The 13506-nt window shown below is 34.8% G+C and overlaps 2 protein-coding genes across 2 annotated transcripts; both read right to left on the bottom strand.

The window, feature by feature from the left end:
• Window positions 1-277: 277 nt before the first annotated feature.
• LOC306891631 (uncharacterized protein) lies at window positions 278-5808 on the bottom strand. Its single transcript, XM_079452005.1, has 12 exons — window positions 5546-5808; window positions 4979-5029; window positions 4745-4878; window positions 4124-4459; window positions 3750-4028; window positions 3634-3670; window positions 3444-3524; window positions 2281-2375; window positions 2112-2164; window positions 1901-1969; window positions 1731-1778; window positions 278-1659 (listed from the first exon to the last, which is right to left on the bottom strand). The coding sequence occupies exons 2-12, from the start codon at window positions 5026-5028 to the stop codon at window positions 1642-1644; spliced, it is 1200 nt and encodes a 399-aa protein (XP_079308131.1). The 5' UTR covers window position 5029; window positions 5546-5808; the 3' UTR covers window positions 278-1641.
• A 3078-nt stretch (window positions 5809-8886) lies between these two features.
• Window positions 8887-13257, bottom strand: pigr (polymeric immunoglobulin receptor). The gene is made up of 8 exons (XM_079453083.1): window positions 13113-13257; window positions 11935-12279; window positions 11306-11387; window positions 10853-11079; window positions 10500-10572; window positions 9949-10043; window positions 9784-9833; window positions 8887-9502 (listed from the first exon to the last, which is right to left on the bottom strand). Exons 1-8 carry the CDS (start codon window positions 13156-13158, stop codon window positions 9419-9421), a joined length of 1002 nt encoding a protein of 333 aa, XP_079309209.1. The 5' UTR covers window positions 13159-13257; the 3' UTR covers window positions 8887-9418.
• Window positions 13258-13506: the final 249 nt, after the last annotated feature.

Below are 13506 nucleotides of genomic sequence, written 5' to 3'. Positions count from 1 at the left end.
AGTCAACATAATTTACATTCTAAATTATTGTTATTTCTCTTCATGCAATTCATTTTTTGGTGACATCATCAGACCTTGAAAAAAAGGTTTTCTGCTGTTCTGCACTGTAAAGTATCTCCTATCTTCTATAGAAGAACATCCTTATATTGTTTGTACAGATATGAAGTATAACAAATACTTTACGACACAACCTTATAAATTAATATAAACGGTTAAGAGTGAGGCAGGGGGGTAATTGGAAAGGATATAAGCACATGAAAGGGAGAAAGCAGATGTTCATTTACATTTACATTTATTCATTTGGCAGACGCTTTTATCCTAAATAAACATATACATCTGCTTTCTCATAATGCCTAAAGACTACAAACTCTTGCATTACAAAAAAACATCACTTAGACTGCTCAACTTTGAGCTCCATTCTTTAAGTCATTACATTGCAAAAATGAATTTCTCACCAAGACCTAAAAAATACATTTTGAACTTTCTACATACGTACAGAAACATGACTGTTGTTGCTTAAAAGAGAACTTGAACATTTTATTAACAGTCTTTGAAGTCTGAAAAAAATAGAGAGCACCTTTTCTGTTATGTTGACCTGTTTCTCCAGTTTTCATTTTCTACAAATGCAAATAGAAACTATAATTTTGTTTGGAATTTGGGAGAAATATTGTTAGTACGTACTGCAGAATAAATGTGGATTTGGGGAAATGGTCCCTACATTTTTTTCACAGATGTATATCATTTTCAAATGATCTGCTTATATAATTCATTAGTTCATTACCAACCAAAGAGCTAGTTTGACAACATAAATTGTTGATTAATTTTATTCATGTGCACATTAATAGGGAAAGCATCCCATTTAAGGCCTACTACATGACAAAGCCCTTAACTTTATTGAAAAAAATTTGTGGAGGAGACGTTTAACTTATTTCTGTTTATACAAGCTTGTAAGTATTTCAAATTTTGTACTGTTTCGATTTGTGCTTACAGACAGACAAAAAACAAAGCGTGGTGGACCTATGACCTATTTTTTAATGCGAAGAAAATTGATCATACACTAACACATTGTGACTAATAATACTGTAGTAAAATAAATTTAAATCTATAAATTTAAATCTGTAAATAAAGATTGCTTTGTTTAGTGTACGAAAAGATGCCATGAGCTCCAAGGCCTTTTGCTGCAATGGGTCAACGGCACCGCTAGAGGGCAACACTGCCCAAAAACATAAACGAATTTAATTTGGGATTTAAATGCAAACAGATGAACAAAATAATCCCCACCGATGCTAAATCAATAGGGTGAATGTCCTAAGCACAATTACATTTCAAATTGAAATGTGGAAATACTTAAAAAGTTCAACAGCAGATCTGCTTAAGTTGCATCAAACATTTCTTTTACACATAAAAGGTGTCTGTTGTTTTTCAGATCTGAACTTTCATTTCTTGTTACAAAGGCATAAATTACTATATTTTTATTCACCTGAACTCTCAAACCAGAGCTGAACTGCTCTACTATATTCTGTTGATAAAATAGGCCTACCGATATGATAATTACTTGACGCTAAACATAAATAGTGAAACATTTATTTACAAACATACAGTGTTAACTTTTAACTTGATGTTCACATTTTGTTCAGGTATCTAATCCAGATCAGACACCTGTGTGATAAAATGAGATTAATTTATATTTTTATAATCCTCAATCATATGTGTCAACATTAACATCTCACCTGTTTACACACAGAGCTATAGATCACAGTTTCCTCTACTGGACGGCACTGGAGATATGACACATCATATAAAATCACAATAGCACAAATGTTACAGGAATAAACTACTGACATCAGACGTCCATTATGAGTCTGTCTGTGATTGTGTTTGATGTTATGAATTCACTTACTGCTTTACTCTGGTGAAATGTTATGACAGAACTGTACATCACATCACATTCTGGATTAACAGAGTCGTCCTGTGAATAAACACACATCTGTGTCAGCCTGTTTGTCAATTTTCCAGTTGATACATTGACCAATTCAGACGTTTCATTTCACAATACTAAAATCACTGTATATTAAAGCTTAAAGAATGTGTAAGCAGAAGTAAATACTTACTGCATTGCTGGCTTTATCTCTTTCCTCATGTGTGATGTGGGTGTTATTTCTCTCTGTTAGTAAAAGAGAAAATGATCAGTTGTTCTGCTACAGTTCTTAAACATACCAATCTAAACAATTAGACAAATTATTCATAAAATAAAATGATTCATTCTAAGTTAATACTGACTGTGTTTTTTACTCAGTATTACAGTTGCAATGACAACCAATATCATCAGCGGAAGCACTATGAGTAGATGCCACATGTTCAGATGGCCGTACTGTCTGTGAAAATAAAGAACAATGTTGAGCGTTTCATACTGAGTAGACTTACTATCGTTCATAGCATATTAAGATAAAAGTCCTGTGTGTACGTTTTTGGAGGATCTCTTGACAGAAATGCAATCTAAGATATGGGTTCATAGGTCTGTAAAGACCTTACATAATTTAGGGTTATGTTTTTCTTACCTTCAAATGAGCTATATTTATCTACATACACAGCAGGTCCCCTTACATGGAATTTTCCATGTTGTTTCTACAGTAGACCTACTAAACAGACGAATTGCTCTACAGAACACGCTTCTTAAATACTCTCATTTGACAAAGAAGCGAAAACATCTCAGTTCTTTATCAGCCACCAAAGTGTATCAAAAGGGAGAGGGTGAGTGAGCCATTGGTTGCAATTCACAGCCTCACCACTAGATGTCGCTAACATCACATTGCTACATTAACTGTATCTCAAATACTGTATATCTCAACAATATTATCTCTGGAATACATCGAACACTGAATGAACATATTTAATTTATAAAAATTTGGACATATAGGCCCGGTTTCACAGACAAGGCTCAAGGCTGGTCCCAGACTAAAATGAATGTTTGTCTTAACTGAATTTAAATATCTTAAAATATACCAGTGCCATTGATTTGTCTCGAGATGCACACCAGTAATGTATTCTTCTAAGGCATTTTTAGAAAAGCGACGTATATGATATTTCAACTGAGGTATAGTCCTGGCTCAAAGGAATTGTTCACTTTCAACATACATTTTCGTGATCATTAACTCATTGTTATCATCCAAGATGTTTATGTATTTTTTCATTAGTCAAAAATAAATTAAGGTTTTTGATGAAAACATTCCTGGATTATTATCCATATAGTGGACTTCAATGGACTCCAAACGGTTGAAGGTCAAAATTACAGTTTCTCTACTCTTTCAATTATCATGAAAGAGTAGGTTGAAAGTGAACAATTCCTTTAAGCTAAGTAGACTTGTGTCTGTGAAACTGGGCCATAATGATTCCAATTCAAATAAAAAATCTTTCTCAAACACATTAAACACAAATGAAATTACAGAATATGTTGCTGCTCTTTGCCACTTGGTGTTTGATTTCTGTCATTGGGAATTGCTGGTGTAGAAGAAAAATCTGTATTTCTGTGACGAAAAAAGTAAAGCAATGAATCATTTAAACTAGATTTAAAATAATGTAAAAATGTAAATGTAAATTGTAAAAATAATGAATTATAAAGCATGATTTACTAACACAGAATCTGTTCTTGCGCTCGAATCTCCGGTCGCTGCTGTCGAACACAAAAGTGTACACGTTAAATGTTTATTTAGCAACAAAAGATAAACGCGTAATGATAGAATGTGTTTTACCAGTGACTGTGAGTTGAACAGGAGCCTGTAAATCTCCTACAGAACAGTAGTACCAGCCAGAATCATTCAGCATCAGTCCAGACATCAGCACAGTGAAAGATCCTCTCACATCATCACTGATCTGAACTGATGAACTCTGGGATGTGTTACACATCTTGTCTTTATATCTGCACCACTGTTTGTGTGTTTTCTTATATGCAGAACTGTAAAGACACTGAACGCTGATATTACCACCTTCATCTCCAGATACACTGCTGGACACCACAGACACATCAGGAACTGAACACACAAATGCCCACACACAGTCATTTATTATTGAAATTTATCAGAAATTAGGGAAATATTTCATCTAAGTGTGGAAATAAGTCTCATACCTGATTGGACTGTGAGATAAAGCTGCTCTGTCACATCCACATTTAGAATCCCTTCAATTTCCACAGCACACCAGTAAGTTCCAGTGTCTTGATCCTTAAGGTTTCTCATAGTGACGGTAAATAAACTCTGATCAGGATGATCAATGACTGACACTTTTCCTTTAGTTTCATTAGCGTATGCCAGAATAGAGCAGAAATTGTATATCCCGTTTGCATGATAGCACCAGTATTTCTTATGTTGAATATATTTTCTGTCATAATGACATGGAACAGAAACAGATCCTCCGGTCTGAAGAGAAAATGCTCTCTCCGCATCACCTGTTTTACACTCAGCACCTATAGCAGAGAATATAAAAACACATTTTACAATTAGGTACATCTATGTTTTGTCAGTGTCTTAAAGAGTATATCGGTCCCTTTTTAAACATACGTTATAACACCATCTGAATATTTTTCATGTTATTTAAAAAAATTCTACAGTGTGACAAATTCATTTGCATCAGTATTTACAACTATTCTATGCGATTTCTCAATTACTGATAGAAATTTGAAAGCAATATTTATGAATGCCTATTTGTCAGATCCCAGGGCTACACATAAGAGAAACAGAATCAAACCTACCGGCAATGAGCCGAAGAACAATCAAAAACTTCAAAATAACTTTCCCTTGGTCAATAAGTTGGTCGGAAGTTTCCTTTTTCCATATCGTCTTGTCCACAAACATGTTTGTTACCACAGAATCAAACAATTGCCTACTTAATAAAATAAATGAAACACAGAACTGAAGTATATGATCTGATAAGATTGGCTGAAGCGACACATGTATCATATGATCTGATAATATTGCTGTGTTACATTTTTGTAGCATCTCTCACTTCCTGCATCCTCATGTCACCGGTCTCCATGCTGTAAATATTGCAGAAATGTACAAAGTCTTTAATCAACATCACTTACATTCTTCATGAGAATATTCGCTTTATCGGCTTTTACAGAAATGTTTGAAAATGTTGAGAGTTTTGTATGCGGAAGTGGACTTTTACAGTCAAAATACTTATGCAAGCAACAACAGACCTTATTACATAGCCTTTCATTATTTATTTAGTTGTTTCATTTTGCATTACAACTAAGCTGCGATTTTTGCACAAAAACTACCATTTGGTTTAAAAAAGAAATCGTACAACTCTTAATGTTTCTTTTTGTGAGTGTGTGTAAGGATTCACACGTACACACAATCGGAACTTGTTTTCACAACCTCATGGTTGACCTACTGAATTGACAAGAAAAGCACAACATGACCTTTTCTTTGAATGTGAAGAAATGCCAAATATGACCACAATCTTTACATCACAAATGACATGAGCATCTATATGTAGATCTCTAACTGATGACTTAGACCAACCAACAAAAATTCTTATCACTCACTCTGTATGGTTTCAGATCAGCTTGCATTTCTTCCGTAGAATTGCAAATGCTATGTTTGTTCTGTTAGGTTGAAGTTATTATCACGCTTACAATCTAAAATGCAGTTGAATACTTGGGCCAAATAGCAGGAAATCCATTAATAAGGGCCTCTTGAATTTTTTTCACCTTGAGAGAACTAAAATACCAAATCAACAATTTTTACAGACTTTACAACTATTTCAACTATGACTTCAGGCAATGCTGAAACAGGTCTTTATTTGGTTATTGCCTAACATGAACCTTTAGCCCACATGGTCCTGATGACATCAGCAAAAAACGAAGCAAGGTTTTTATTTTAATGAGAGCAATATTATCCTCACTTACCGTGAGTTTATCGTTCATTTCATTTCACTTCAAGTTTGTGCTTCGTCTCTGACAACGTTTTAATCCACCAAAGAATTCCCACACATCTTTATTTATTCTCAGAATAAATGAGGATTAACATTCAACCGCAGACAAACTAACTACATTGTTGGCGTAATTTCCAAATTGCCAAAAAGGCATGTAATCACCAACAAGACTCCAAAAGTTGCTGTCTGAAACAGATGTCAGAAAATCTTCTTGTCAAGAAAAGTATTTAAGTATAAGAAAAGTTAAAACTGTAAAATGTTTACTGAACATTGGCATCATGTAACGTGCATCTCTGATCACACGTGCGTACGCACACACACACACACACACACACACATACCTTACATGCAACAATTATTTATTGTAGTTCATGTATGAATGCATATAAATAATATAATGTCACCACAATAGAAATCAACTGATTTAAATGAGCAAAGAAAATACAAAATAAATTTCATGCTCACTGCTGTGAGGTTCACATTTCTTAAAAAAGTTGTATTGAAACGTGTCAAAATCAAATGAAACACATCAGCATAAAGGTGAAAGGACATATGCTAATAGGTCACTGCAGACATGGGTCATTTGGGGTTGAACTATGTACTGTATTGTATCCACAGCAATACAGATCTCATTTACAGACTTTAAAGATGTATGTGACTGTTTTAGAACATGTGAATGTAAATAGAAAGTTTCTATTGTTTGTATATGCAGTATATATCAAAAGCATTAAAAAAACATGACAAAATCCTTTATATAGGGTAGTAGTGATAGCCTTCGGTTTTACGTCATTGTAAGCATCTGCACATTATTCACTCATTTTGTGTATACAGACACAGACAAGAAACACTACAAACATAGTTACATGTTTTTCTTTCAATATAAAGAACTACCAAATTTCAATAGTCATTTTATTCATCTATTTTTATCATTTTAAATGTCTCATATACTAACACATTTTAACTAATAATTGTGTAGCAATACAACATTTATATCTGTAAATTGTTTACAGAAAGTAAGCTCTTATAAAGACGCCACATTGAGCGCTTATGCCTGTTGCTGCAATGATTCAGAAGCACCACTAGAGGACAACACTAATACAAAAACATACAAATTTCAACACTGGGTCAGAAATAAATTGAGAACTAATTACTTTTTTTGATGTCATGACAAAATACTGCTTTGAAATAGTTAATGTTTATGCTTAAACACAAATAGTAAAACATTCAGAAACAGGCAGTGTAGCAAATATGTGTATTCTGCATACTGTGTTTATATTTCTTATTCAATCCAGATAAGACACCTGTGATAAAATGAGATTAATTGATTGGTTTCCAGTATCAGTATGTAAAACATTAACACAACATTAACATCTCACCTGTTTACACACAGAGCTCTAGATCCCATTTTTCTCTTCACATACTGGACGGCACTGGAACTATGACACATCATATAAAATCACACTAACTATTAACACAAATGTTACTGGAATAAGATACTGACATCAGACGTCCATTATGAATCTCTCTCTGTTTGTGTTTGATGTTATGAATTCACTTACTGCTTTTAGATTAATCACAGAACTATATATCACATCACATTCTGGATTAACAGAGTCGTCCTGTGAATAAACACACATCTGTTTCAGCCTCTCGGTCATGTTACTGCCAAACTTTAAACTCTTTAGACTGCTTGAACTTTTCCAGTAAATGTATTGTCCACTTTAGATGAAATTGTGTCCAGAAGAAGCTTTTCTATATAGGATATATTATAGCTAAATGAACAAAAAGGTAAATGCTTACTGCATCAATGATTTTGTCTCTTTCCTCATGTGGGATGTGGGTGTTATTTCTCTCTTTTAGTAAAAGAAGAAGTGATGAGTTTTTTTGACAACAGCTAGTCACAAAACTGTCATTACAAGCATCTTTACATTTATCTCTAAAATCTGAAATAAGCTATTTCAACTCAACGTCGACAATACTAACCGTGCATTTTTTCGCAGTATTACGGCCGTGCTTCAGGGTGACTACCGTAGTTTATAGAATTCTGTTATACAGACATTTGATGTAATATACACATTGTCCTGTTCAATAGACACTGAAGTCACGATACATTACTCAGTTCTGATCCAAAACCTCTACATTTTAAATATGTGACTTACACACTAAAACTTGGCCAAGATACATGAGGAAATACGATTAAAGACCCTCTTGATGTTCGACCGCTGTCATCGGGAATTGAAGCTTCATATCTGTCAAGAAAGAAATGAACAGGCAATGATTCACATCTGATAAAACTACAGGCAAGAAAATTCCATAACTACAGTACAACACACTCACAAAGTTTTGAAAGATCGAATAGTGTAAGACGGATGGATTACTAACATGGACTCTGTTGTTGAGCTGTAAAACAGAAATGCCAACAATGATGAATATAAATGTTCACTGTTATCATGTCATTGCCACCATGTAACTGTAACAGATCCTCCTGTCCGAACAGTCAATTCTCTCTCTGCATCACCTTTTGTACAGTTTGCACCTGTAACATATGAAGAAAGAAACACAATAAATACCATAAAGCTGTTTCCAATCATTATAAATTAAGTACACAATATCATTTCGCACATGAGTAGACTGATCTATGACACATACCTGCAATGAGCCAAAGAAAAATTCAATACATCAAAATGAATGTCCCGTGGTCAATAAGTTGTCCAAAAGTTAAATTTTTCTGTATCTTCATCATGTCCACAAACATTTCCTGGTTATTAAAGTAAATGACACACAGAACTGAAGGCAGCGCGTGTGTAATGCGTCTGGATTTTACAGCACTGCATCTTTCATCTGGAGTTCCTTGTGTATCACACACATAACTTACTTCAAATAATAAAAGTCGAGTTTTTGGTCAACATCATTACATTCTTAATGAGAACTATTGAACCTTGTGAAATTTTTGGCAACATCATAAACTTTGTTGAAGAACCTGTGCGTTTCCTTTACAAAAGGACTAGATAAATGTGAGTCGCTGCAAAAGTGAGCTGTCCCGAAAGCACAGACATACAAGAAATGACAAACTGCACTCTATCTTTCGTGTGATATGAAAGTGAATGCAAATGCAGCTGTTATTTATTTTTGTACAAAAGCAAAACCCTTACATGTGTTAAAAGTGTGTGTTGGTGTTTGTAAGGATTCACACATTATTCACACATTCTGAAATGTTTTGACAACCTCAGGATTAGCTTCTGACAGACAAGAAATGCATAACATGACAGATGCATTCAAATGGAAAATGATCACTCACTCAATGTATGTTGTTAAGATTCATGTTGTTTATTTCTTTGGAATGGCAACTGAATGAGCAGATAACTTTATTGACGTCATATTAAAAAAAATGTAATGCACATGTGCCGTTGGGTCATTCCCAGGAGATAAGTCCTTTAAGTGGTCAAGTGGTTCCTGTAATGCAGGCCTTCTATTGTGTTCTCCATCAAACGACGTGAACCTGACGAGCTGGAGCGTTCAGGAAAATGACCGAAGTGTTCTTGTAGTCGCCTTCTTTCCATGGACACATCTGTGAACGAACAATGATCAAATCCAGCATCCAGACCTCTGTGTATTTATTTAATCTTAGAGAGAACTAAAATATGAAAGCAACTATTTTTACTTTATCATGTAGTATGAAGTAATATAAAATATATTATCTTTAGCACAACAGACTTCAGGCAATGCTAAAAAACAGGTCTTTATTTGTTTTTTGGTTAACATAAATATTTAGCCCACAAGGTCCTGATGACATCAGCAGATAAAACAAAGCTTTATCATCTTAATGAGAACAATGTTCATTGCACTTACTGTGAGTTTATCATTGAATTCACTTGCCTCTTGATGCTTTTGTTTCTTCTCTGATGCAATGAAATAAAAAATTGTGTTATTGGTGTTATTCACTAATTCCAACAATGCATTTGAAGATAAATAAGGGCTATACTTTAAAAAGTTAAATAATGTTGACAAACATACTACACTGTTGACGAAACTTCCAAATTTCCAGAAACGCAGTTATCACCAACAACACTATCACACACACAATCCACGGAGTCTCCAAAAGACGCTCACTGAAACACATATCAGAAAAATATTTCTGCACATATTGAAACAGAACCGGTCCGTAAAGACTCTAGAGAGCAAGTTTGCAACGGTAGTTATACTGTACATGTGAATATTAAATATTACATGCTTTTCAAAAATTATACATCAAAAATAGAGGTGTTTACCCATTAACCATAGTAAAACAACATAGGCCTCTGTATAAAAAACACAAAACAACACATTTTTGTCTATTACTGCAAAAACGTTTGTTATCGCTAATAAAAAAAAGTATATTTCTATAGTAAATGTATTTCTTGTGCGTTTCACACTTTTTCATTGCAGCGAAGCAGCTTTAGAGAAAAGCGATTTTAGCACACGAGACGTGTGTAAAAAACAGTCCAAAAATAATTCAAGGAAAAGAGAAGATTAAAAAGCATATAATTGTGGCATGAGAAAATAAACCACAGAAGACAGAACTTTACCCTTGAGAATTTTCTGACTTCGTTACGGATTGAAGTGTAGTCTTTGACTCAATCTGGACAGAAGATGCTGTGACTACAAACACAATGAAAAACACAATTAACTGTTTAACTTGAGTGCTACATTCAAATATAAACCATCATCTTCATGTTACAATCACACTTGAATTTGCACAGGATCATTTTAAACCTGTTTAACTCATGGGCCATTTTCAGATTTCCGCCTGAATTTGGCATACCCATTTTAAATGCACACCATATCCACAGTCGCGTAAACACAAAATGTAGTTGTCAGATTCTAGGAAACCCCTCATAATTTAGTGTGTAACATGGTATGAATGAGATGTGTGAAGTACCCGTTGCAGTTCGTGGAGTGACTGACACATGAACAGTCACCTGCTGTTGACCCGCCACACTCCAGTACCACCCTGAATCTCTCATCTCCAGCTGCTGTAACGTCACGGTGAACTCTCTTTTTCTGTCATCGCGTATGAGCACGTGTTTACTGCTGAACGTCCCGTTTGAGTCCGTCGCCACGCAGGAGCTCCAGTCACCACTGCGACACCATCTCTTATCACTGGACCTGTCGAACAGTATGACAGTTTTCAAAAAAGTTCAGTTTATGAGTAAATCACACGCAGGCAGGTTTCAACAATACATGAAGATAAGGATGAAAACATTTTTGTCTCCCAGATTCGTAATACTGTTTGGTCTTCAGATGTGTCTTCAATTCTGATTTTGGGGTGACATATGTTCTTGACAGGTTCTCAGACATGGATGATTGGATGTAATGATGTTCTGTAGATTACCTGAGTTTTTGACTGTAGACAAACTGAACACTGATGCTGTCTCCTACCTCTGCACTCACCTCTCTGCTCAACACTGATATACCTGCAGCAATACAATAATGAGAAACATCAACAGATAAGCCTTTATGTGATACTTTACTGAGTCGTCTATAACAATTATGGATTCAGAATGCATCAGAGAGCATTTTGATGTTGGCCAACTGAAAGAAAATATTTTCTATAATTTCTACATTTAAAGTTCTGTATTGGAGTCAGCCGAGTGTAAAACATGGACAGTATACATTCAGTATATAAAAAATTGAAATGTGCAAAACATTAATTGCACAAAAGGATATGCATGCTGCATTTTGCCGCTAATGTAATGAAGTACACTGTTAAAAACCATGTAAATATTGCCTAAAATACTGTAATATATACATTATATAATATACTATTATATAGTAATCATTTTAAACAATAACAGTTGTATGCAAGCTTTTAATTATATTTGTAATATATTTAAAAGGATTTTTTATTTAATAAAAATAATATTGGCAATTATTCACCACATAATTGTGGAAATAAACAAATGTATTAAATGTAGGTAAAACATGTATATATTTTGTGATAAATGTAACTGTTTTGCTGACCCTGAACAACACTGATATAAAGAGAGGCGGTGCTATCAGAAATCCACATTCCCCCGACCTCCACACCACACCAGTACCAGCCTGAATCCCCCTCCATCAGATTCTGCATGGTCACGGCGAACACATGTTGAGTGGGGTCATCAGCGATCGTCACCCGTCCCATCCCATTCGGGGCAGATTCAAGGTCATCGGTGCGAGCCAGACTGGTACAGAACTCTCTCATCCTTCCTTGGCACCAGTACTTCACATGACTGGTGTACTGTGGGTTGTAATGGCATGGAATGGTGATAGACTGACCCTCAAGTACAGTCTGATCTCCTAGAGTAGTCACCGTACAGTAGAAACCTAAATACATCATAAAGAAAGGGATTCTGGGATATTTAGGTCCATATATCCTGCCCATTTGCAAAATATTTTTTATAAAGTCAAAACAATGTAATTATACGATAATTTAGGTTAAGAAATAAACAAAACAGTCATAATCATACAACATTTAAGAGATTCTTAATGTCATCCATCTTAGTTCCTGCAGGATATGCTGACCATCTTTTGACATTAGCAATCGAGTAGGTCACGTTTATAACAAAAACATAACAACCATTGTGAGAATTAGAGAGACAAACACACTAAAAGGGAAAACTTGCTGTTCGTAACATTAACGTATTGAATAGATACGTACCATGCCACCACATTTTCTTTGTGTAAATCAAAGACCTGTTTCCCTGTCCAGTTTTCCTTCCCTTTTTTATTTTGAACAAAACAGCAAAATCGAAACATGCAATGGTGCCCTACTTCGAGTAACATTAACAACTACCCTAAAAAAGGCTGGTTTTACCAACCGTGCTTGCCGTGAATGAATGTTTGAATGACGAATGTTTGTGAAAACATCAAGTGTTCTGAAAAGTTGAGTTCAATGACCTTGATCCAAAACACAATGTGGGTCACAGCGTATTTTTTTCTTACTACTGCAAATTGACTGCACGTACGAAACATTTTTTTAATCTGATACTTTGAGAACGTAGCATTATTCAGAATTGCAAATGTCCCTTTGAATGAGTTCACTTCTAGAGAAATGAAACTGAAACAGTGTCCAATTTGTAGATGAAGATGCAAGTTCCTTTCAGGACAACACAACCAAGGAAGTTTGTTACTCAAAACATGTTATGATGAAAACTGACCTTGCAGATGACCAACAACAAGAACGCTTAATAGTTTTAGAAACATTTTGTAGAATCAGCTCGGCGAGTCCCTCTTTCCAAACGGCAGCAGTCAGTATTAATCCTGCCTCCACTCCTACGCAAGTCTGTTTATATGTCCAAATGTGGAAGATTTAACCATTTGAGCTCCAGACATCAGATGTGTTGCATGCAAAGTCATTTTAATGGGTAAATATTATGGCTAACAAATAAAATGAATAAAAATTGATTCCAGTAACTTTAATAGTCAGAGAATGGGTAGAAGCATTGCAGAAATACTGAAATCTACAATGCATTTCGTAGATGATCTAATTCCACTTCAAGTGCTCAAACATATTTACCGTGGTGTTGTTATTGCCATTCTTTACAGTAGAGA

Source organism: Barbatula barbatula (assembly GCF_947034865.1).
Source record: "Barbatula barbatula genome assembly, chromosome: 3".
In the NCBI taxonomy this organism is placed as follows: Eukaryota; Metazoa; Chordata; class Actinopteri; order Cypriniformes; family Nemacheilidae; genus Barbatula; species Barbatula barbatula.
The sequence above is the reverse complement of the archived record's forward strand: the minus strand, read 5'-3'. Positions and strand labels throughout refer to the sequence as shown.

Coding starts and splice junctions, on each gene's coding strand:
- pigr (XM_079453083.1), bottom strand. CDS start 13,158: ATGTTTCTAAAACTATTAAGCGTTCTTGTTGTTGGTCATCTGCAAG. Junction 12,280..13,112: donor TGTTGTTGGTCATCTGCAAG/GTCAGTTTTCAT, acceptor TGATGTATTTAG/GTTTCTACTGTACGGTGACT. Junction 10,044..10,499: donor AAGTCAGAAAATTCTCAAGG/GTAAAGTTCTGT, acceptor TATGTGTTTCAG/TGAGCGTCTTTTGGAGACTC.
- LOC306891631 (XM_079452005.1), bottom strand. CDS start 5,028: ATGGAGACCGGTGACATGAGGATGCAGGAAGTGAGAGATGCTACAAAA. Junction 2,376..3,443: donor AAAGAGCAGCAACATATTCT/GTAATTTCATTT, acceptor TTATTTTCACAG/ACAGTACGGCCATCTGAACA. Junction 2,165..2,280: donor AATACTGAGTAAAAAACACA/GTCAGTATTAAC, acceptor TTTTACTAACAG/AGAGAAATAACACCCACATC.